Source organism: Mycteria americana, chromosome 1, assembly GCF_035582795.1.
Source record: "Mycteria americana isolate JAX WOST 10 ecotype Jacksonville Zoo and Gardens chromosome 1, USCA_MyAme_1.0, whole genome shotgun sequence".
Lineage (NCBI taxonomy): Eukaryota > Metazoa > Chordata > Aves > Ciconiiformes > Ciconiidae > Mycteria > Mycteria americana.
In genome coordinates this window covers 223,020,672-223,044,854 of record NC_134365.1, presented here as the reverse complement: position 1 = coordinate 223,044,854, position 24,183 = coordinate 223,020,672, and the positions used below count along the sequence as shown (strand labels likewise).

Below are 24,183 nucleotides of genomic sequence, written 5' to 3'. Positions count from 1 at the left end.
GGTCCCAGTCAGTGGCTGGTCAGGATGCTGCTGAGGCTCAAGAAAACAGGCTCTGGGTTCAGGTGCGTCCCAAAGGAGAAGCAGTTCCCACCACCACCAATAAGCAACAACTCTTTCTCATTTGGCAGAAAGACACTACTGTGATTATGTAGCATTAATGGCCATTCCAGATGATCCTAAAAAAGGAAAGGAGATTTTGAACATACAGGACTTCAACACGTGTACCTCATACAATGCTGTAGAGATATTTCATATGGTACCTTCATTAGAATGTTAAGAACAGCCACACCGGGTCCCATCTAGGACCATTTAGTCTACTATACCACCCACGAATGTGGGCAAAAATAGATAGCTAGAGAACACAGGAACAAGGAAACCATGATATACTCTTCTAGCATACACCACCCACCCAACAACTTGCAGTTCAGTAATTTTTAATGAGAGAGAATGTCTTTGTACTCCCTGAACCTTAATGTTTTTCCTTCCAAGAACATAGCCAGTCATTTTTTGAATCCATGTAAACTTTTGGCATTCGTGTCCTGTGCTTCTGAGAAGCACAGAGAAAGCTGCCAGCCAATGGTAGCTATCACCTTTTAACACATGTATCAAAGCAGTAATACTAACAGTGCCCAGTACTGCACAGAAAATCACTGACAATTCCAGTCTTTCAAAACTTGGGACCAGTCCACATACACTGTACAGTACTGTCAATACTTCAGCACAGTACTGGTAGGTTCAAAAGCCTACAGAGTTTTGCCTAAGTCAAAGCAAACAGCTCATAAGCAAAGGCAGCTACCAATCTATCTGCATCCACTTATTCAATGTAAATAAAAAAGTTCTATCCTTTTAGATACAACTTTATTATTACTGTACCCATCCTCACCGCTAGCCAACAAGAGTAGCCTATTTTATCTAAAGGATACTAGGCCACTTATAACTTCTACTATAGAGAGTAAGAAAAAACTAAACTACATTTCAGCATACTTCATGCTTTATACCCTCCAGTCAGCCAGATGCACACATACTGCCTATTAAAAAAAACAGACCAGTCACAAATTCCAGTTTCACCAAAGACAGGATCCATATGTAAAGATATCTAAATAAATTTGTTTATTTACATAAAAGATAAATAAAAACTTGTCAAGGAACAGAAGCTTTCTCATAGAATCATAGAATGGTTTGGGCTGCAAGGGACCTTTAAAGGTCATCTAGTCCAACCCCCCACCTCCAATGAGCAGGGACATCTTCAGCTAGATCGGGTTGCTCAGAGCCCCATCCAACCTGACCTTGAATGTTTCCAGGGATGGGGCATCTACCACCTCTCTGGGCCACCTGTTCCAGTGTTTCACCAGCCTCATCGTAACAAATTTCTTCCTTATATCTGGTCTGAATCTACTCCCCTTTAGTTTAAAACCATTACCCCTTGTCCTATCACTACAGGCCCTACTAAGAAGTCTGTCCCCATCTTTCTTATAAGCCCCCTTTAAGTACTGAAAGGCCACAATAAGGTCTCCCCAGAGCCTTCTCCAGGCTGAACAACCCCAACTCTCTCAGCCTGTCCTCATAGGAGAGGTGTTCCAAGCCTCTGATCATTTTTGTGGCCCTCCTCTGGACCCGCTCCAACAGGTCCATGTCTGTCTTGAACTCCAGGCAGTATTATCAGAGATGAGGGCTACTCACAGATTCAGACTAAGTTTTTCCCAGAGTATGCCAAAATCCTTCTATGTGCCATCACCTGTATGATTGTCATAGAACAGAATCACAGAATAGTTGAGGTTGGAAGGGACCTCTAAGTATCATCTAGTCCAACCACCCCTGTTCAAAGCAGGCTCAACTACAGCAGGTTGCTCAGTACCTTGCCCAGTCAGGTTTTGAACATCTCCAATGATGGACACATCACAGCTTCCCTGGGAAACCTGTTCAATCATCCTTACAGTAAACAGTTTTCTTATGTTTAAGTGGAGTTTCCAGTATTTTCGTGCTGTTTTCTTCTTGTACTTCAGGCAGCAGCTATAGCACGCAGCAATTTCCACCATGAAGTTTTTAACGAAATTATACCACAGACCTCCATAAAGACTAACTGAGGCTCTGGTTTGATCTGTTCTCTTCTTCCACAGGCATGCTGAAATTACTATGCTTGTGCCCATCTCAGGTCTGCTTCCCCTGTCTGGAATAGAGCAACTCCATGCCCTCCAGTCTTCTGCACACTCAGACTCCCCCTCTCTTAACACTATTATGTTCTCTGGGCTGGTAAAAGCACTTCAAAATTAGATTCTACCTCAAACAGGGAATGTTTATTCCACTCACAAATTTGCCTACTTTGCATTCCCTACTCCATTTCAGGGAATAGCCCTCAAGTTACCACGTTCCTTCACACAGCACTGTTTACCCTGAAAGAAAAATTCCAGTACTTACCACATTAATTGTATAGTCCAAGCAGAGACCAGTCATTAAGTCAATGACAGCGATGCCTGGCACAGAGGATGAGTGAAACCACACTCCACCAACAAGCAGAAGTTTTCCATCATGCACATGTGCAGTATGTGAATACCTGTGAGTACAAAATGAGATTGAACTCCATTAGTAAGAGAGGCAGGTAGAGACAGGCCAAAGATTCACTGCTGAATGCCTTCTGCTTACCTTGGGATGAGAGGAGGGTGTGTCTCTACCGTCTGCCACCGAAAGCCATGTTCAAGCTCCCTCAGAAAGAAAACTGAACCTAAGGGCTGCTCAGCTGCTCCCAGACCTCCTGCAATTAGCACTCCTCCCTTCCAGCTACAGGCACTGTGAGAGTGACGGCTTTCTGGTACTGGACCCTCAACAGGAATCTAGGAAAACATAAGTCCAAGGCTGAATTTTGCCAAGCTAAGTGTCTTCCTCATGTCCAGACTCTTAAACGTTCTCTTCCTGTTGCATGTCCTGTGGGATGTAACGTTCTTTCCTGCCATAGGATAGGAACAGTTGCTGGAGGGGAACAGAGTAAGCATGATAGCAAACAATCAAAAAAACCCAACCTACACATGTTCCTCTAGGGATGGCTAAGTAGAGGTGTTTCCATTTACACTATCTCAAATATTTCTCTGGCCCTCAGTATATTTAATATAGTTCAGTCTCTAGAGGGTTTTATTTCTGCACATTTATTAGAGGTAACTATCTGCATGCTTGCATGCTGCTTTCTGTTCAAGACATGCACCTGAGAACCACAAGTTTACAAACACATGGGCTAATGCAGTGACCAGCAAAGCAGGTAATCAGTGGCTCAAACCATAAAGCAAGATAAAATGCTGAAGTGCAGTACTAATATGCAGAAAGAAAATCTTTAGTGCAAGCACTAAGGGAAAAAATGTAAGATGAGGGGTTTGAAGGAGTATCATAGCAAACAAGCTGTGGATAAAATTTCGGAGGACATCTGCTCCATCCCTTTCTCCTAAAGCAAATCCAACTATATCTATTATGATCTAGAAAGTCAGTTATTTAATAGTTTCTGAAAGTCTGCAGTGACAAGAATTTCTCAGCTCTTTAGGCAGTCTATCACAGCACTTTACTGTCTTCACAATTAATAGCTTTTCTTAGTGTCCAACTGAAGTTGCCCTTTCTATAGCTTCCTTGTACTACCCAAAGTAAATATGGAGAATAATTTGTTTGTCCTTCCTGCAGCTATATTTTACATATTTGAAGATTTATATCTATCTTGAATCTTCTCCAGACTCCATAGCTACAAGTCCTTCAAAATTTTCCCCTGTAAGGTATGTGGTCTGGTCATTCTCGTTGCATACCTCTATAGAGCTGTATTGCATCCTGTCCACCTCTTTTTCTCAGGAATCAGCTTTGGGTATTTTACAAGGGTCCTGCTGAGATTAAGAGCACTGAAGAGAATAGAAGGACCAGTTCATGTGTCTTACAGATAACATTCCTGGTTACGTACCTGAACACACAGTTTAGGCCTTCCACAACAGCATGATAATTGCTTACTCATGTTTAGCTTGTGATCTCCTGTAATTTCTCACCCTATAATTGTGCTATGCACTGTTTTTAAAACTCCGTCTATCTTTAATAAACTGCAATTTGTTTTTCCACAAGTATGTCTTCCATGTCAAAGTAATTTTTAATTTTCATCTTGTCCACTAATGTACTACTGAGCCTACTCTGCCTGACATTAACTGCCTATCTAATATAAATACTCCTTGCTTCATCATTCTTGTCATTAATAATTGGACCTCGGGACTGATCCTGTGGGACACCACCGTTTCCATAGAGCATGATTTCTAAATACTCTCAAAGTCTGACTTCCAAATAATTTTGCATTACCCTGCAATACTCATGTTTAAATCATGTTTCCTTAGTACATTATGAAAGTGTCACACAAGACGTGTCCTACTAAAGTCATGATACATACCCTTTCTTCAGGACAAAATCTACTGCCATGCCGTAGAAAAATAAATAATGTTAAACAAATTACTTCTTGAACTCTTGTTGGTGGTCACTTATCTCCCAATTATCTTCCACATATTTAGTCTGGTACTATTAGTTTGTGTATTTTTGAAGACCTGAGATGAAGTTGATTTGGCTTCCATAAAAGAAGTTCAAAGCGTATGTAGATGGTGAGAGCACCTGTTTCATTCAATTTATTGAATCACAGTCACTTTCAATGCAAATGGAATAATAAGTAAAGAGGGAACTGATAAAGAAAAACACAGAGACACAAACCTCATAGGCAAGGGATAATGGAGACAATGCCAAAGATCAAAAGTCTCCAATCACTAATCCATGGGCCATTAAGAAACTCCAGGCATAGCTTTGGAGAGGGCCAACCTGGACTTTGCACTGATAAGAAGGGGGAAGTGAGGAACAAGAGTATTCGGAAGACTCAAGGGCAGGCCTATGGGACTAAACAAAACTTATTAAGGAATGTTTAGGAGAAAGGGATCGTTGGGGAACAAAGAGGGGGAACAAACAGAAAAGGGTATAAAAGGGGTCAGTCACATGTAAACAGTCGCTGGTCAGTACGCTTGTCTGACTGAGTTCTGCACCTGATCAATCTATCTTATTGATTAACTCCTTTCTTAACTATCTCTCTGTGTAGTATCGCTCTCTACCCCACGCATGTGAGTGATGCAAGGACTAGGTGCCTGCAACTGCAGAGACAAGCATTAGTGAATATGAAGCCAGCAAACGGAGTCAGAGAAGGGGGCAAAGCATTCCTGGGCCTTTTGTGCCAGCAACTGGAGCAAGTGAGCATTCCTGGGCCTTTTGTGCCAGCAATTGGAGCAACTGTCTCAGCAGTTGGAGGGGCCACAGATCTTGGCAGCACCTTTATGGCTCTCAAAGACTTTGTGTCCAGAGTGCCCACTACTGGGGGGGGGCAGTGTGAGTGAATCTGGGACAATGAACTGGAGTCAGACTGGGGATGTAAGCACCCCTGGGACTGCACCAGACAACTGGGACAAGACCACTACAGCTCACAGGACCTGTGCATGTCCCAGATGCAATTACTTGGGTGACTGGGGCAACTGAATCAAGTGAGAATCTCAGTACCAGCAGCTGGAATACAAGCATGGGTCACAGCACCCATGTGCCTGGATGCCAGCTGCTGGAAGGGGGAACCAGTGCGTTTGTATTTTCTCTGAGCCTTGCATGTGTGTGAGTTTGCATCTCCAAGTCTTGCTCTCGAGACCTTTAACCATCTTGGTTGCCCTCAAGAAGAGAATCATAGAATCACAGAATCTGAGAATATCTTGAGTTGGAAGGGACCCATAAGGATCATTGAATCCAACTCCCTGCTCCTTGCAGGACTACCCAAAACTATGTATGATTAAGAGCATTGTTCAGATGCTCCTTGAACTCTGATAGGCTTGGTGCCATGACCACTTCCCCGGGGAGCCTGTTCCAGGGACTGAAGGCAGACTGAAGAATGAAGTGGAGCAGACTGAAGGACCTCAGTAGCACACCATCCCTCAACCATTGGCATGCCGTCCTGTGGCTAATCACTAGCGAGCCTGGTTTTACCCCTTTCCCCCTTCAAATCTAGTTTAAAGCTCTTTCGATGAGCCCTGCTAAGTCCTGTGCAAAGACCCTTTTCCCCCTTTGAGAAAGGTGTACTCTGCCTGTCACCAGCAGGCCTGGTGTCGTGTAGACTGACCCATGATCAAAAAACCCAAAATTCTGCTGGCAACACCAGTCACGGAGCCAGGTATTGATCAGCTGGGTCTTCCTGTTTCTTCCCTCATCATTCCCTGCAACTGGAAGGATAGAAGAAAACACTACTTGTGCTCCTGAACCTTTAACCAGTCGTCCCAAGGCCCTGAAGTCTCTTTTGATTGTCCTTGGACTTCTTATTGCAACTTCATTGCTGTCTACATGAAAAAGCAATAATGGATAATAATCCAAGGGCCATACCAGGGTAGGAAGTTTTCTTGTAACATCTTTGACCCGAGTCCCACAGAGGCAGCAGACTTCCCTAAGAAGTGGGTCTGGTCAGCATATTGGGCCTTCTGTTCCCCTCAGAAGATGGTCTCCTATGACAATGACCCGTCTTTTTTTTATTAATGGAAGTGGTTTTGATGCAGGGCGTAGGCCAACTTAACCTTGGTGACACGTCCAACCTAGATAGACCATCATCCTCATCATTGTTTGGTTCCACTTCCAGAGCCTCATACCTATTATACAAGGGCACCTGGGAAGGTGAGGTAGTCATGGAGGAGATGCGCCTGCTGCACCAGGCAGGAACTTGTTGCCATTCTCCTCTATCCCTTAAGTCACCGCATTCTGCTAGGCGGAGAGAGGATACGGAATCCTCCATATCGTGTGTCCTGTCTGCTTGACAGGTCAGTCCACGGAAAGGTAGGGTGTGATTCCAGTAGACAATCTCCGTCTCAGATTCCCTGATACTCTTCAACCTACTCACCTCCTCCCGGAGCTCTGCCACTAAGCTGAGGAGTTCCTCTACCTGGGCGCACCTCCCACGGGTGTACTCACTAGTGCCGTCCCGTACTGGTACAGGAGTAGGGCACACCCTGCAGCCTGACGCCTGGGTGGCAGCACATTCCCGTCGGAGCTCTGCCTGGGAAGCTGCGTCAGTTGCGGACATAGCCTTCTGCCAGGTAGATACCATTGCTCCCTGTTCCAGCCGGCAAAGTTACAGCGCCCTTCCGCGCAAACTGCTGCGCAAACTGCCACGCCATGCCCTGGCTGCCGTGCCACGCCCTGTTTGCCTGCCCTGGTCGCAGCGCTCCTGGTCGCTAGTGCTCCCTAGGGGTTTCTTTTATACGTGTGGGGGGCTGGGCCGCGGTTGCTCCTGGCCCTGTCTCTGCGCTCCCCTGAGGTTTCCCCCGTTCAGGAAATCCCCTGCACACTGCGCTACAGTGTCTGCTGCAGATTGTGCCGGCACTGGAGCTGCTTCCCTCAGTGACTGAGAATGCTCATGGGGAAACCTTATCAACATGTATAAATGCCTAATGATGAAAGAAGACAGAGACAGAATGTTCTCAGTAGTATCCAGTGACAGGGCAAGAGGCAATGAGCACAAACTGAAATAGAAAAAAATCCACTTAAACATAAAAACCCCTCACATTTTACTATGAAGGTGGTCAAGCACTGGAATAGGTTGCTCAAAGAGGTTGTGGAGTCTCCATCTTTGGAGATAATCAAAACCCAGCTGGACAATATCCTGAGCAACCTGTTCTAGTTAGACCTGCTTTAAGCAAGGGAGCTGGACTAGATGATCTCCAGATGTCCCTTCCAACCTCAACTATTCCGTGAAGACTGCATTCCACTAAATAGCAAGGTGTTTACAAGTTAGCTCTAACTCTAATCACCGAGGAGTGTGACAGTACTGCCAATGCCATCTGCTTCAATATGGTAATACCACTGCGATTTAGTTGGGCTTCCAATACAGCAGCATGCACCTATGAAGTGAAGGCAATCTCTGCTCCCCAGGGCCTCTGTAAGTTCTTACCACAGTGCAGGAAAGTTCTTGAGTGTGCAGGAAATACCAATCCCCTAGCACAGGCTCCGTAGCCGAGCGGCCACCATACAGAAACAGGTACTTCTCGCCTACAGAAAAAGACAACCAGGTGAAAAGAGAAGTTAGAATTTGGTATGTCACAAAAGTGAAAATTTCTGTTTGCGTAGAAGGGAAGCTGACCAAAGAAATTAATGCAGACAGGCAGAAGTTTTATACACTGTTTATATTAAGACATCCTGCAACCTGACGAACATTTCCAGGCAAGCAAGAAATTGTTTCATAGATACAGGAATTACTCTTGTATCTAGATCTTTCATAAGACACATGGAGGACTAAGTATTTTTACTAAGAAGCTGTATTCTTCATGTTTGTGGTCATTCAGAAGACCCCCATCATCCACTTACATTATATAGTTTCTCAATGTTTAAGGTCTGAACGGAAATCGCACACTATAGTCTCAAAAGCAAAAGGAGAAAACATGGTTTTTATTATACCTAATGGACTTAAGGAATGAAAATTTAGGCAATGGAAAGATTACACATGTAGAACTAATAAAACTAGAAAACCCTAAGTACATAAATCATAGCAACACGATGACATCTCTTTATCCCAAGAAAACAGATAAATCCTCATAAGAAAATAAGAATGTGTATTTGTTCATACAAAAGGGAGATAATGATAATTTAAGTGTGTAGGAGTTAATCTGGAGAAGCCTCAAAAAGGAGGTACAAAAGGTGCAAAAGTACTTTGGGTAGATGCCAAGGATGTGCATTAACTGCCCTATGCCCTGTCAGCTCATTTCTTCACAACAGACTGTGCAAATAACACAAGTGTTGGTAACTTACTTCAGCTACAAAGCAAAATCAAGGCAAAAATGATACAATACAGTCTGACAAAGACAAAAACAAATATATTATTTATAAAATTTTATTTACCCATTTAGCATTTGCTGCTTTGATATAAAATTTAGACTGGAAGGCTGAACTCTAAACTACATTATGGTGTTAATTAAACACTGCTCCAGAAATTCAAAGTATGCTCCAGACTAGACTAACAACTGCTTAACAACTCCCCTGGTGTTCCCCGTCAATAGCTCCCTGCCAGCTAGAGGAGAATGAAACAGCTTAAGAAAGGACTGCTTTCACCTCCTGAATTCCTTTAAGTCCCACCACTGACTTGCTAACAACTGCTGAAGTTTTTGCCCCTTACAGTCAGTATCTTTTACTAAACAAACCTTCAGCGTGCCACTGCAGGGCTTGATTCTAGACCTATTCAGAACTACTGAATGTTTGTCAATTGCTACTAGAAGAGTGACATTTCTTCTGAGGCACTTCTCCTGGATAAACAGCTAGGGATCCCGCCCCATAATACTCCAGAATTAAAATATTATCCTTCAGAGAGGAAGTTCTGAAACTTTTTTCTGGTGTGATCAAGCATGAATAACTTTAGCCGTAAACGATCTCAAAGAATCAGTCTTCCAGAACAGATTACATCCCCAGGTTTCAATTCTACTTACCACTGGGGATTATGTGGTATATGAAATTGGAAGTTATCATATTTCAAGTGTCAAGAAGAGCTCTCAAAGCTTCTTTTAATTTCTTTTCTACTGACAGGCTTGAGAAGTGGGCCAATATGAACCTCATGAAATTCAACAAGGCCAAGTGCAAGGTCCTGCACCTGGGTCGCGGCAATGCCCACTATCAATACAGACTGAAGGATGAATGGATTGAGAGCAGCCCTGCAGAGAAGGACTTGGGGATACTGGTAGATGAAAAACCAGATATGAGTCAGCAATATGCACTTGCAGCCCAGAAGGGCAATCGTATCCTGGGCTGCATAAAAAGAAGCGTGGCCAGCAGGTCAAGGGAGGTGAGACCCCACCTGGAATACTGCATCCAGCTCTGGGGTCCCCAGCACAAGACAGGCATGGACCCGTTAGAGTGGGTCCAGAGGAGGACCATGAAAATTATCAGAAGGCTGGAACACCTCTCCTATGAGGAAAGTCTGAAAGAGTTGGAATTGTTTAGCCTGGAGAAGAGAAGGCTTCAGGGAGACCTTACTGCAGCCTTGCAATACTTTAGAAGGGACTTATAAGAAAGGCTGAGAGAGACTTTTTACCAGGCCCTGTAGTGACAGGACAAGGGGTAATGGTTTTAAACTAAAAGAGGGTGAATTTAGATTAGATATAAGGAAGAAATTCTTTACTATAACGCTGGTGAGACACTGGCACATGTTGCCCAGAGAGGTGGTAACACCCCATCCCTAGAAACATTCAAGATCAGGTTGGACAGGGCTTTGAGCAACCTGATCTAGTCGACGGTGTCCCTGCCCATGGCAGGGGGGTTGGAACTAGATGATCTTTAAAGGTCCCTTCCAATCCAAACCATTCTATGATTCTATGATTTACATAATGGCAGAACAGTATTCTCCATTCTGGTTTTTTGTTCCTTTACTAGTAATTCTTAACACTAAGAATTAACATTTGATTTGCTTTGCTTTGCTTTTAAGCATCTGTTTATCATTACAAAGCCTCACTCACTAGCAGTGCCAGGTTATGTGCTAAAAACCTCACCTGCACACCCACAGAGGAACATAGAGGCAAAACAAGGTGGCGAACCCAAATAATATCCTGTCTCAGCTACTTCCTAGACCCATGCCAGGAGAGCAAGCAAGCAAGCAGATGCAAGTATATATTGCAGCACTTTCAAAAATGCATTATGAGCTTTTTTTGGCACTATACAATCATATATATTTTTTAATTCCTGCCCTGCATCTAGAAAACTAACAAGATTGCAGCTCATCTGTAATAATAGTCATTATCACAAGGTATCTGTTGTGTAGGTTCTGTAACAAATCAACCATGTATTAATGGCATAGATAATTGAAATCCTGCTCAATTGTTGGATCAACCAATTCAGTTGCTTAGTTCAGGAAACTCAGCTGAGACTGCTCAGTCTTTCTCTTTTGTCAGATTTAATAAAGCCTCTCACAAATACTTCTGGACTTGACAAACAAAAAAGGCACAGCAAGAACTGGGTAGATACGATAAGAAAAATGCATTCAAATGAAGTTTAAGCCTTAAGTCTTTAAGCCTGGGGAAAAAAAATCACCACTGGAACAAAATCTTTACAAAGTGTAATTGGATTCTCTAAAGTGATGATGAATCTATCAAGATGATATTCTTTCCAAAATGTTCAGCAAAAAGCTATTGTTTCAGACAAAGGAATACAACGCACCAACATTAACTGTATAGCCTGTACTACATAAAAAGTAAGGCTGTATCATGACAATTTGCCATTTAGACCTCACTGTCTGGACAGGACTGCCACATATGTTCCGGAATTTGTCTACCTCTGCATACTGCAAAATTAAAAATTAAAAAAAAAAAGAGAAAAAAGAAAAAAAGAAGGGAAAGCCACCGGAAAAAAAGCCCCAGCCCCACTCCCATTTCAACTCTTTCCAGGCTTTTTACCTTTGAATATTACTTCAGTTGTACTGTGTCTCCAACGCAAAGCAGCTGGTTCAGCAGCAGGCTGCAGACTTACAAGCTCCACTGTAATGTCATCTGGGTCTGAGGCATTACAAGTTTCAGGGAACTTTAGCCACAACATTCCCAAGCCTGCACTTGATGGGGATCTTCGTCCTCCTACCACCAGGGCCAGACCATTTGAGAGACATGACACAGTATGGTACAACCGCTCATCTGTAGAGATACAAAACATCATGGTTCACACCGATCTTTCTCCCATGACATTTATAGAACCATAGAATCATTTAGGTTGGAAAAGACCCGTAAGATCATAGAGTCCAACCGTAAACCTAACACTGCCAAGTCCACCACTAAACCATGTCCCTAAGTGGCATGTCTACATGTCTTCTAAATACCTCCAAGGGTTGGTGACTCAACCACTTCCCTGGGCAGCCTGTTCCAATGCCTGACAACCCTTTCGGAGAAGACATTTTTCCCAATATCCAATCTAAACCTCCCCTGGCACAACTTGAGGCCATTTCCTCTTGTACTATCACTAGTTACCTGGGAGAAGAGACTGACACCCACCTCGCTACAACCTCCTTTCAGGTAGCTGTAGAGAGCGGCAAGGTCTCCCCTCAGCCTCCTTTTTGTCAGGCTGAACAACCCCAGTTCCCTCAGCTGCTCCTCATCAAACTTGTTCTCCAGACCCTTCACCAGCTTCGTTGCCCTTCTCTGGACACGCTCCAGCACCTCAATGTCTCTCTTGTAGTGAGGGGCCCAAAACTGAACACAGTATTCGAGCTGCGGCCTCACCAGTGCCGAGTACAGGGGGACGATCACTGCCCTGCTCCTGCTGGCCATGCTGTTTCTGATGCAAGCTAGGATGCCATTGGCCTTCTTGGCCACCTGGGCACACTACCAGCTCATATTCAGCCAACTGTCAACCAACACCCCCCGGTCCTTTTCCGCTGGTCAGCTTTCCAGCCACTATTCACTATTCAGCCACTGTAGCGGTTGTATTGGGTTGTTATGACCCGAGTGCAGGACCCGGCACTTAGCATTCAGAACTTTCAGTTCTCTTTGACTGCCAGCATAAGTGTGCTGTGACATCACTTTTCCACTATACATTATTTTGTTGTTAGCACAAGAACATCTTCCTTACACTTGCCAACAGTATGGGAACTCACCCCATCTTTTATCAGGATTTTCCTTTTTCACACAGCCAGCTTTCCAGTAGCCTGCATGCTTAATTAGCACATGAAAATTTCTCATACGGCAGTGCTGTCCATCCTCCTCCCCAAAGCCTCCAGTGGTGAGAATCACATTGGGTTTTATAAGAACAGAGTGGTGACCATAACGTCTCAGGCCAGAAATTTCAGAGTGCATTGCACACACTGCTGCAGTGATACTCCCAGCCATCCTGGTAGGACCATCACGATGAGGAACTGTAAGCCAAAGAGAAGCAAAGAATTTATGCACAAACAAGAACATTTTAAATGAGAGATTAAGCAAGACTGTTCAGCTTTCCAAGAAGGAAAAATTGTGAAGCAAGTTGACAGAGCACAAAGACAATCTGACATGCCCTAGAAATCAAGCTGTAATGGTTTAAACTACCACTGTACCAACTTTCAACTTCTGCTTACTGCTCCCTCAACTCCTGACACAGTTCTCAGACTGCTTTAATGGGATGGAGGTAAGACTGGCTAAGAGACTGCAGTGTCCTAAACTGCTGTAGCAAGATAAGAATCACTGCAATACCTTCAAAAAGAGTACCTTTCTGATGAAGACAATATTTGGCTACTTAAATAGCAAAGAACAGCGGAAAAAGGACAAACACCTGGAAGCTGGATTTCAAAGTTTCTTTCTAGATTTTAATCCTACCTGCACAAAAGCACTGAAATAAAGTTCTAAAGCATGATGAATAATCTCTGTTAATTCCAATGGTTCTACTATAAGAGAGTATTTTCAGTTATCTAAATATCTTCTCTCTAAATACTATATCCCTTAGTATGAAACAAGCTTTCAACAGAGGACTCTAGCTCACCTACACATTGTACAAATTGTTTTCTTTTTAATCAGTTTTGCATTTGCATCTTCTTTGTTTTAATCAAGTGCCTTACTCTTGTGTTATAAGAGATGAGGTGGAGGAGAAGCGAAGCAGCTCTCAGTCTATTTTTTGTATGCCATACCCAGAAAAATTGCCTGTACTGAATGTTGCTTAGTAAAAGACCCTGCTTTCTATTGTTTGATGAAGTCAAAAATTTCACCTCCTTGTGCTTAAATGTCTTCCTACAGATGGATCTTTTTAAGACTGAGGGGTTTTTTTGATTTCAGAAAATATACTTACGATGTTCTGTTTGGAAGATTTAATACTTGCACTCTCTTGAACAGGGACCTAAATCTATTTGATAGGATAGCTGGGGGCGCATACTGGTATTTGAGACATACCTTTTGCTATTCCCAGTAAAAAATATCTAAGCATGGATAATTTACCAGACTTTGAAGGCTCTTGCTATCAGTTTTAAATACAACAGAGACAGCAGCAGAAAGACCCTATTCCTGTCTCTAATGAATGAAGTGTCTTCACTGTATTAATGTCAGTTAAGCAAATGTCAGATTTTTTTTTTAATTTAAGGATAGATCCTATGCGTTCAGGAGTCTCTATCATTTAGCTTCAATTTCACTACACAATTTCAGATCTAATCAAGACAGAACACAATGCATTCAGTGGCCCTGGTGGCTTAAGGAATACCATCCTGCCTTATCCTTTTCCAGCTGCTCTTCCTGCTCCCTGGAACACAGACTTCGACTTTCAATTGCAGAGAGAACTACTTGTGGTGCTATACTGTGAACAAGACTAGTGATGTGAAACAGGTTAAAAATAACCTTCTGCTTTCCACCCTGAAAAAGGAAGCAAGCAGCCAAAAGCAGGAATTTCTTGGGACTGCTACTGCTGCAAAGTCCTTTTTATCATGGAAACAGTATCTTGGTCTTGGCTTTTCCCCAGCTGTACCACTTTTCTCCCATCTAAAAAAAGCAACATACAGATTTAAAAGCATTTCAGAAACAGAAATACTACATGTACAATTCCACCCACAGGGGATAACAAAACAAAGCACAAACTTTGTGACATGCTCCTGAGTGCTCTGCTGGACAACACTTTGATAGTGCAGTAAGTAAAACATAACAACCTTTTAGGAGCTGGAAGGATAGAATGGCTCAGAGAGCCATGTATGGAGGCAAGAGGGAATAAATTGAAAAGGGAGAGTCTGTGGGATGCCAAAAATAGGAGAAGGAGCAGGGTAGACTGGCATTGCAGTCATGCACTGGAGGGCCCCATGTATAAACAGAAGGAAGAGCTGTTCAGACTGGAAGGTTCAATAAACTGAAAGAATGAAACTGATCAGAACCACCAGAGTCAGGACATGGCCCTGGCCTTGCTATGGACAGCAGAACCATTGTTAGAAGGATGGAGAAAGCTACTCAGATGCAACATCCCATCTGTTCATTCCAGGGTTTTACTGTCTCCTAAAATCTCTCAGAGAAGTCTGCATGAGATAAAAGGATACTACAAAAACTAGTCAGTATGTACCTGTCATATTGGATAACAATGGAGTCCAGGAAGGTTCCATTCCCTTTGATGCAGTCAAGACAAAGTAATGAGAACATTTCAGATGCCATTCCTGTAGCAAGCCCAAAGGAAAAAAAAAAACAAAAACAAACAATCCCCCTCAAAATCTTAGAGCAAGCAGTAGTAAGGATCTCAGAATGGCCACGGTGATCAAATCAAAGACCGATAGTGGCCAAAATCAGAAGATTAAAGTTGAATCTGAGAAAGAGCAAGGGTATAAATACCTTCCTCACCCCAACCTTCAAAAATTTACAGCTCAGGGATTTTCTAAGCATGAAGCTGTGTCTTTGTATTCAACAATCCTTGACAGATTTCTCATCCATGAACCTATCCAGTTGCTCTTTGAACTCACAGAAACTTTTATCATCTGTAACATGCTCTGGCAAGGAGTTCCATAGCTTAATTATACGTTGCATGAGGAACTTTTTTTTTTTTTTTAATCAGCTTCCCTTTATGCTTCCCAGTTCTGATCATAGAAAAGAGTGAGGGCTGTATACCAGAGGGATTAAGGTTTCTTAAAAGTCATGGAATATAAATGATCCCAAAGAAATCACAAATGTTGAGAGGTGCAACATGGTCTCTGCTGGCCGATAATACATAAATATGATTTCCAGTCTGGCCATGGAATCACTCAGAGGCCGAAGCACAAGCAAGAGGACTGTACAGGAAGTCAGCAGCAATACTAGAGTCCACCCTGGCTTTTATGGATATTAGGGAATTTATTATGTTCAATCCCATGGGGTGGGATATATTCAGCCAACTACATGGCTAGAAGGCATAAACATGAATTTAAAAGGCACAAGAAACCACAATATTAGCATCATCGTCCCAACTTCTACCAGAAGCAAAAAGCATCTTTTGAAAAGTGATATCCAAAAATGAATGTAAATACTGAAAATGGAAGAATCCAGTATTTGTCCCCCAGCAAATAATTCTAAAAATTAGTCGCCCTCAGCACTAAGTATGCATTTTGCATTTCTTATCTAATTCGATCAAGCTTGATTCCAGTAAGACCTGGATCTTACTGAAAACCACTCACTGAGGAAGGAACAAGAAGCTTTTCTAAGACCAAAGAGAGTCTTCCAATGCTACTTGCCCCAGCTTCACATGGAGCTTCCTGCGGGCTCTGTTCAAGCAGAACAGAGCTTGATTCAAGATCCTTTCTGCCTGCATGACTGCCTATGCCTCAGCAGCTCTTGTACAGTGACCATAAGAAATTGCAGACACCTTATCATATCAAAGCCGGGTCACTGGGGTTCAGAATAAAGGAGGGTTACCTCATATTCATCAAAAGGCTCCAGAGCCTGCACTCTTTGCTGCTCATCTTCTGGAGTACAACAGGTGAAAAACTCATTCATATCCATGACTCGGCACTCAGTCCAGCCCTAAAATGCAAATCCCTCAAAATTATTACCTCTGGAAGGATAGAGACTCACTTCCCACAAGAAAACAAAGAACCTAAATGAGCCTTTAGGAACAACAGCAGCCCAGAATCTGGTGAGGGTTCTTTGTGATTCTTTATGAGGATTCTTTAATGAGCCTTTAGAAACAACAGCAGCCCAGAATCCGGTGAGGATAGATGTCTTACCTGTAAAGCTCTTAAGAACTCGATTTATTATATCAAAAGTCTCAGAGGAACCCATCTTGCCTTAATCCTATACCAGAAAGTAGGCTGCAAGTTGGTTGCAAGGACCTTCAAATGACTAGTCATGCTACTAGAGAAGGCAGTGTTTCAGCCTTGGCCCTGTTTGCTCCAACCCGTAACTGACACAGCTGATGAGTTCCAAAATTATTTAATGTTACAATCTTTCCCAGGTAAATCATGCTTCATGTGTGCCCTAGAGCTGCAGGTACTTACCTTTTCAAAAAAGCGCCTCTGCTGTGCCTCGCAATCAGGGTACTGTGCCAAAGAATGAAGGGCAGAGTTCAGCTGGCTAAAATGCTGCTGCATGACACGTCCAAAGGGGTCCTCTGGGTGCATCTGCTCATACAGCAGAAAGCATGCCTGAGAGAAACGCTCTGCTGCCCACTGAATCAAGGCATCTGACCTGTCAGGCAGATTGTGCATAAGAAAAATAATTGAGGGCCCACCTATCATGCGGCAGATGCAATATATCTTCCTGCAATACCATAAAGCATGCTATTAAGGCATCCTGACAGAGGTAATACACAAAAGAGAATCCTGTGCTGGGAACTTATGAAATCTCCTCCCCCATCTGTGCAGAGAATTCAAGGGATGAGAAGAACAAAAAACTCAAAATCACTCCTCCGAGGTTCTTCTTCTTCTTCTTTTTTTCCTCCCTTTTAGGATGTCATATGGACATCAATTACCCCATCACAATTACGATGTAAGGAGCTGTTTGGGACTTCCACGGAATTCCTGAGGCTTTAGTTATAAGACAGCAGGTCTCCCAGCCCCAGGTGACTTGCATACAAAGAAGTTTGTTCTTTTCATTTTACCACCTAGCTAACAGAGGATAACTCAACTGACCTGCTATTTTCCATGTAGGTGAGCACCACCTCTGCTATGAAGAGGGTGGGGATCTCATTGTCCAGTCCTGCTTCCTTGAGGGCTCTCTCCAGCTCAGACAGCTCTGATAAATCCACTCCCAGTAATTTATAATCCTCGCCAGAAAAGGTAATGACTCCTGGGAGACAAAAATTATACAATCTCACTGCAGTGCTGATGCAAGACTGAGACCAAAAGGGACAAACAGGAAAATCAACCCCACACGCAATCACTCACAAAGCTGTGCCCTTCCACTCAATTTCTTTGGGACACGTACAAGAAAATCACCATCACTAAATGAACCATAAAGGGATAGTGTCAAGAAGCGACCCATTCAATGCAGATCTACAACTCCGTTATTCCTAATGCAAATTTCACCTTCAGATTTCTCATAGAGTTATCACATTTACCATAACAACAAAACTTCATCACGTTTACTTTAACATTTTTATAGAACGAGTCTAACTCAGAATGAAATCTTAAGGGCTCTCATTTATAGACCTTTCAGTTTAGGCTAAGACAGTACCATTGCTTTGATAGAATTTGAATGGTTTGCTTCACAACCATAAAACCATTCTCAAGTTTTTTGGGGTTTGGTTGGTTGGTTGGTTTTTAAATAGATTTCATTTCTGTAAAATGGCATTGAATCCTGAACCAGCACATACCAGCTCTCTGCAAACACCAGGACTAGTCTCATAGATCACCGTTCTCAGAAATAAGTTCCAACTTATGATTTGCAAGCATTATCATGGCATACCGCTGTACTCCATAACATAAGCTATAGCTTGTTGACCTGTTTCAACCAAAACCAAATCATAAACAAAGCAAACTGTAAAGTACCTTTAGAAATCACCTACTCTATGTCCCTGTACCAGTGCAATCCAACAATTATACCTGTCCTGAGAACTGTTAATCTACACTGTTCTCAATGGCATCCATTACTGGAGGCAAAATGGCCCTCTTCAGAAGCCCATCCCAGTGCTCCCTGTTAATTTCTTCTAACAACTAATTTGTCTATCCATCACTTCCTGGCCTCCGGGCACAGAGAATATGGTATTCCCAACTCCTTTGACACCTGCCTTTTAGTAGAAGTACTTGAAGATTATTGGTATGGACTTCTTTGCCACAGGATGCTGCCGATACTAAAAATGTGAATGGATTCAAGAGGGAACTGAACAAGCTCATTGAAGAGCTCCTCACTAAGACTTGTTCAACTGCTCACAGGAGCCAGGGACTTGTGCTCTGTACCTAGCTCTGTAGCTGTCTTCCATCTGTATTTAAATTGATAATTACAGTCTAAATGTAGCAGCTTACATATGTCCCTATTGGATTTCATTCCACATTTCCCAGACCACTCATGTACTTTGTCGAAATCCTACTCTCACCCACCATATTGCAACTTTCCCAGCTTCCTGCTGGTTTATTACATTTTCACCTTCTATAGCATATCATCTAGAACATTAATGGAAACCTTGAAGGAAATCAGATGCAGGAGGAACCTCTAGCGAACCCCATACTTTACATTCCTCCATTTTGCCACTGAACTGCCCCTTAGTACTTAGCTGGCATAATAATCCTTTCAGCTCTGCTTATATTCTACAGTAGTTTCATAAGGCTCATTTTTTCCTGCCTTGGAGAGGAAAAAAAAAGTCAGGTAACATAATGACTAATGTTTTATTACAGTCAAGACACCTAAGAGTCATACCTTCTCTCCTACCCATAAAGCCCATAAATCACAGCATAATTTAGGTTGAAAAGGGCCTTTGAAGGTCATCTAGTCCAACTCCTTGCTCACAGCAGAGTTACCTGTATCAGGCTGCTCAAGGCTTTGTCCAGTCAAGCTTTAACTATCTCCAAGGCTGGAGATTCCACCACCTTTATGGGCAATCTGTTCCCATTTTTAACTACTCACATGGCAGAAAAAAAAAAACATTTTCATTATACGTAACTGGACTTTCCTTTGTTGCAACTTGCAACCGTTGCCCCTTGACTGTTTGCTTCATGCCTCCAAGAAAAGTCTGGCTTCATCTTTTCTACATTCTCCCATTAGGTAGTTGAAAATTGCAGTAAGACTCACGTCCCTCCCTCCCAGCCTCCTCTTCTTAAGGCTGAACAAAGCCAGTTCTCTCAGCTTCCCCTCCTATGTCATGTGCTCCACTTTATCATTCTCATGACCTCTCACTGGACATGCTGCAGTTTGCCACTGTCTTTGTACTAGTGAGCCCGAAGCTGGATGCAGTACTTCAGAAACTGTAACAGAAAGCAACTGAACTTGGTTTGATATAATCTGCTCCTGACAAATCCATTCTGGCAGCTATATATCTTCTTGTTATCTCCCAATGCTTACGAATGATGTATTTGTTCCAAAATATTTCAGAAAATGAACATGCTTTTCATCTACAACTTCGTAGTTCCTCTACCATCATATCTCACTTTCTAAAGGCTGAAGCTGTGTTTACTTCTTCTACACATTTAATATCTAGAAAACCTGCCATAAATATCATACCTAATCCTTCCCTTCCTGTATCTCCCACCAGTGCTGACAACTCTTTCATTCTTTTGATCAGAGCAGCTTTTTGGCATGCCACATTTAGGAAATCCACCTCATATACCACAGTGTGATGCAGAAGACCCATGTCCTTCAAACGGAAGTATAAGGAGTCAAAGCCAGCACCTAAAGACAGGATCTGCAGAGAAAGTATCAGAAAAAGTTATACTCAACTCTAGCAGCATCCTGAGCATCTAGGTGTGAAAAATATCCAATAACATCATCTGTAGAGTGACAAAATCAGGCAATCTCCTGCAAGACATAGAATTTTGTGTAGGTATTGCCCCCTCCCAGATATTTCTGTCAAAGTAACAAATGGACAGCCACAATAGTGCCAATCAGATTCTCTGTGCTCTTCTGGGAAAGGATCACAACAGATGCGCTAATGTGCGTCTTGCACTGCAGCGCCAAGATACCAAAAAGACTTTTCACACATATAGTGGCAACTGCCAGTATACCTAGACAAAGAAAATGCACCTGTGTCCTAGGGTGGCTTTGGGTCTTCAGCAGGAAGTCTTGAACACAGTGATCTACAGCACGGGCGCGGATGTAATAACCCCTGTGGAATGAAATTAAGTTGTAATCACTGTCCAGGAACCCTATTTCTCCAGCACTGGCATCCTCCATTTCAAAAACCTCATTTTTTCTCTCTCAGCTTCTACTCAATAACCCCACATTTATAGACCTGCACTGGGAGATGTCTGATGATTTTGTCGTATCTAGAACTTGTTAATAAATACAGATCTCCTGTATTCAGTAAGTGTATTAAACAAGACTATGGATAACCCAGAGAAAACATGTAGATATCCTAGCTGGACCTGTTCCATTTTGCATAAATAAACATTCACTGGATTAAAAAGTAAGAATTCATACAGTTAGGATGCTCCACTGCAACGTGGGTGGCCAATACCTGAGTTCCTGCCCCAAATCAGATGCCATAACAATATGAAATTAACTCCCTTTACTTACAAGGGGCTATTGAGTATAACAAAATGAATGACAGTGTGTGCAAATGTGGTGAGAGGGGAACAAAAAAGAGAAGAGAAACAAAGTCAGGAAAGGAATTTCATGTTCTGTTTTTTGAACGAATGGAACTAAGTAAGTCTAACTCCTGGAAAGCATTTACCATTTGCCTAGTCTGGCAGGGACTGGTGCCTCTTTTTCCTTGGCATTCTCTTTTAGTTAGTTTCATCATGTCCCCAACAGGCTTACCAGTTCCTATCACCCCCTTTAACAAGCATGTTTTCATCCCCATGCCTCACAGGGACTAAAGATTTCACTAGATGTTCTAAGATGTCCCAAAATTCATGGTGACAGTGTTGACAACTGCAATATATAAATCTATGAATTTAGTTTGGCATGCCAATGTCATGTGACAAGTCAACATAGGCTCAGCTTCCTGACCTGATGAGCAACACTCGTCCTGATAGGCCTGCAAGCTTCTTCTTTAATACCTTTTTTTTTTCCTGAATGAGACTCCTTTGGCAATTCACAGTCATTCTGATTTCATTAAACTATTAGCCCCACATTACGTAAACTCCACTACATATCAGCATAGAATCCTCTACACATACACATTAAAACATTCATGCCTGTGTCCTGCAAAGCTCCAGAGAAGACCTACTGTTCAGACACCGCTGATTCAAAAGATAATATTGTTTCCCTGAGCCACCAAATACCTTACTGAAATTGTAATGTTTTTCAGAATTAATAAGAAAACTATGGATGTGCTAACAATTTTAGTATGTTAGTTTTCAAATCTTATCTAAACTATTTTTCAGCAGCATTGAATACTGGAGTTAGGAACCAGTCCAGTGACATATTTTAGTCAGAACAAAGCTTTCCATTTTTGCCCATAAGCCATGCAAAATTATACTAACAGCCTAAAAAGGTTACATTACTGAGAGACAGTGCTCTGCAAGCTGCTACTCTGTCACTATGTGTACTTTCCTTAAAACGCATTTTAAAAAGCTATGCCTTCAAGAGAAGAGACAACTTAAGGAGCCTGGGGAACGACTAGGGCCCTTCTGCAGCCTGAGAGGGAGTCTGCGAGCCCCACGTGTGCCGGGTGCGACCCGCCGGCGCAGGCAGCGGGGCTCGGCAGCCACAGGAGCCAAGGGCCCCACGCAGCGCCCGCTCCTCACCGGTGGACAAGCGGGGCCCGCCGCCGCCGCAGCCCCACCAAGAGCCGCAGGAACCGGTCCTGGACATAGCCCCGCGCCGCCGCCGAGCACTTGCTGACGGCGCTGCTGCCGCCGGTGCCCTGGACCTGCCGGGACAAGGACACAGCGCTGGCGCAAGGCCGCGGCGCCGGCGCTTCCGACCGACACCGCGGGCCGAGAAGCGCCCGGGCCTACCGGGGCGGGACGGCGGGGCCAGGCAGCGCCAAGGGGGCTCCGAGGGGAGGGAAGGGCAGTTCCCGCCGGCGCCGCCGAACCCCGTTCACGTCCCAGCCTCCCCGCCCCCCCCCCCCCCCCCCGCGTTTGCCTCCCCTCGTCCCCCGAGGCCCGTCCAAGCCCCGCCACCCGGACCGGGGCCCCGCCTGTGCAGAGACACCCGGCGGGTCCCCCGCGCGGAGGGGCGGCGGCGCCCGGCCGGAGATGACTCACGGCAGCGTGGCGCGGGGTGCCCGGACGCCCGCGGCCCATCCTGCGCGCACCGGGGCGTCGCGCCGCAGCGACGGGAAGCGCGAGCGCACCGCCGGGCGCAGGCAGTGACGCGCGGCGACCGGCCGGGGAGCGTCAGAGGAGGGGAGCTGCCAGTGGAGCGCGCCGCCAGCGGAGCGCGCCCCCTGGCGGGCCCGCCCCCCCCGGCCCCCCACCCCCCCGGGCCGGTCCCTCGCCCGGGCGACTGGCCTGTACTGGCCGCCCCCGCGTGGGATCCCGGCCTGGCCGCCGCTGGGATCCCGGTCCCCCGGGTCCCAGCCTGGCCGCTCCACTCCCAGCGCTGCCGCCGCGGCACCCGGCGGACCCGCGAGCGCAGTCCCGTACCTGGGCCCAGTAGCGAGGGAGAGCCAGGAGCACGTCGCTATGGCAACGGGCAGCCTCTGCGCGGTAAGCGGAGGGGCGGGGGGAGAAGCGCTGCCTCAGGAGCCGGGTGCGGAGCTGCCCGGAGCGTGCGGGACTCCCCGGGGCAGAGTGCCCATCTTCCTGGCGGGGTGTAGAGCTGCCCGGAGGGTGCAGAGCTCCTTGGCGGGGTGCGGCGCTCCCCAGAGGGTGCGGGGTTCTCCGGGGCATGATGCAGAGTTCCCTGGCGGGGTGCAGAGCTCAGTGGAGGGGTGCCGAACTCTGTGCAGCAGGACCCACAGTAGTTCTGCCCATGCTCTGTTCCCTGTGCCGCAGCTTAGAGTAGAGCTGGCACTGGTGACTGCATGTGTTCACAAGCTGGCAGTGTCGAGGACAGACAGGCCGTGTCTGTCAGGGGCCGTGGGAGTATCTGCGGTAGAGGAGGTGAATGTTTCATGTTATTTCTCTTTAGGATTTGTACTAGTAGTTGTAGAGGAGCTGTGGTAGCCTGAGCTATGTAAGATGTCACGAGTACTATGCCTGCTTCCTATTGAGTGTCTCTACACATCTTGCACTCCACAAAATAGTATATTGTGCATTAAATAAGTTACAATCTCAAAATGTCACTTTTTCAGAGTATGGTCAGTATGCATATTTCTAACTGGGACCCATAAAGGTCAATCCTCAGCCCAGTGCTAGCATTTTATCAACAACCACATGAAAATTTTTCTCTGAAGTGTATTTTATTAGTGTTGCCTTTTAGGTGATTCCTGGCATACCTGAAGTAGCTAGTCCTAGCTGCTGCAGTTGTAGCGCAGTGTAGTTACAGTACATTATGGTAGCTCCTATATTTCTATTTGTATTCTAGATGTGTGCACAGTTTCTGCAGAGATCAAGGCTTCCTTTTCCTCCAGGTTCCCTTTTCCTAGATGTTCATCATTTTGTTGATCTTGTCACATCTCTGGGATCTGGAAATGATGTTTTGATTTAGTTACAGGTTAAGACTTACAGGGAATGCTAGCCCATCCTGCTGGCACTTAGTTCCTGCAGGATTT

The 24,183-nt window shown here is 44.4% G+C and overlaps 2 protein-coding genes across 5 annotated transcripts in view; one reads left to right on the top strand and one right to left on the bottom strand.

Moving 5' to 3' along the window:
* LCMT2 (leucine carboxyl methyltransferase 2) lies at positions 1-22,848 on the bottom strand. Of its 3 annotated transcripts, none has more exons than XM_075491479.1 (14): positions 22,733-22,848; positions 22,268-22,392; positions 20,601-20,682; positions 20,082-20,262; positions 17,558-17,714; positions 16,925-17,114; positions 16,344-16,451; positions 15,028-15,118; positions 12,623-12,880; positions 11,436-11,666; positions 7,955-8,052; positions 2,641-2,828; positions 2,416-2,551; positions 1-176 (listed from the first exon to the last, which is right to left on the bottom strand). In XM_075491479.1, the coding sequence occupies exons 1-14, from the start codon at positions 22,769-22,771 to the stop codon at positions 9-11; spliced, it is 2,052 nt and encodes a 683-aa protein (XP_075347594.1). In that variant the 5' UTR covers positions 22,772-22,848; the 3' UTR covers positions 1-8. The 3 variants fall into 3 exon arrangements, with proteins under 3 accessions (XP_075347594.1, XP_075347596.1, XP_075347597.1); XM_075491481.1 differs by having other exon boundaries at positions 15,028-15,070; XM_075491482.1 differs by lacking the exon at positions 22,268-22,392 and having other exon boundaries at positions 22,733-22,845.
* Positions 22,624-24,183, top strand: part of DCHS1 (dachsous cadherin-related 1) — a 91,507-nt gene continuing 89,947 nt past the window's right edge. For both annotated transcript variants that reach the window (XM_075491477.1, XM_075491473.1), the window contains exon 1: positions 22,624-23,176. The gene's annotated coding sequence lies outside the window, so the exon portion shown is untranslated. The remainder of the gene's footprint in view (positions 23,177-24,183) is intronic.

What these genes read in the sequence shown, in the direction of transcription:
- LCMT2 (XM_075491479.1), bottom strand. Translation starts at nt 22,771, where the DNA reads ATGGGCCGCGGGCGTCCGGGCACCCCGCGCCACGCTGCC. An exon ending in CACCCTCCTCTCATCCCAAG is followed by an intron (nt 2,552 to 2,640) that starts GTAAGCAGAAGG and finishes TTGTACTCACAG; the next exon opens with GTATTCACATACTGCACATG. An exon ending in TGGACTATACAATTAATGTG is followed by an intron (nt 177 to 2,415) that starts GTAAGTACTGGA and finishes TTCCTTTTTTAG; the next exon opens with GATCATCTGGAATGGCCATT.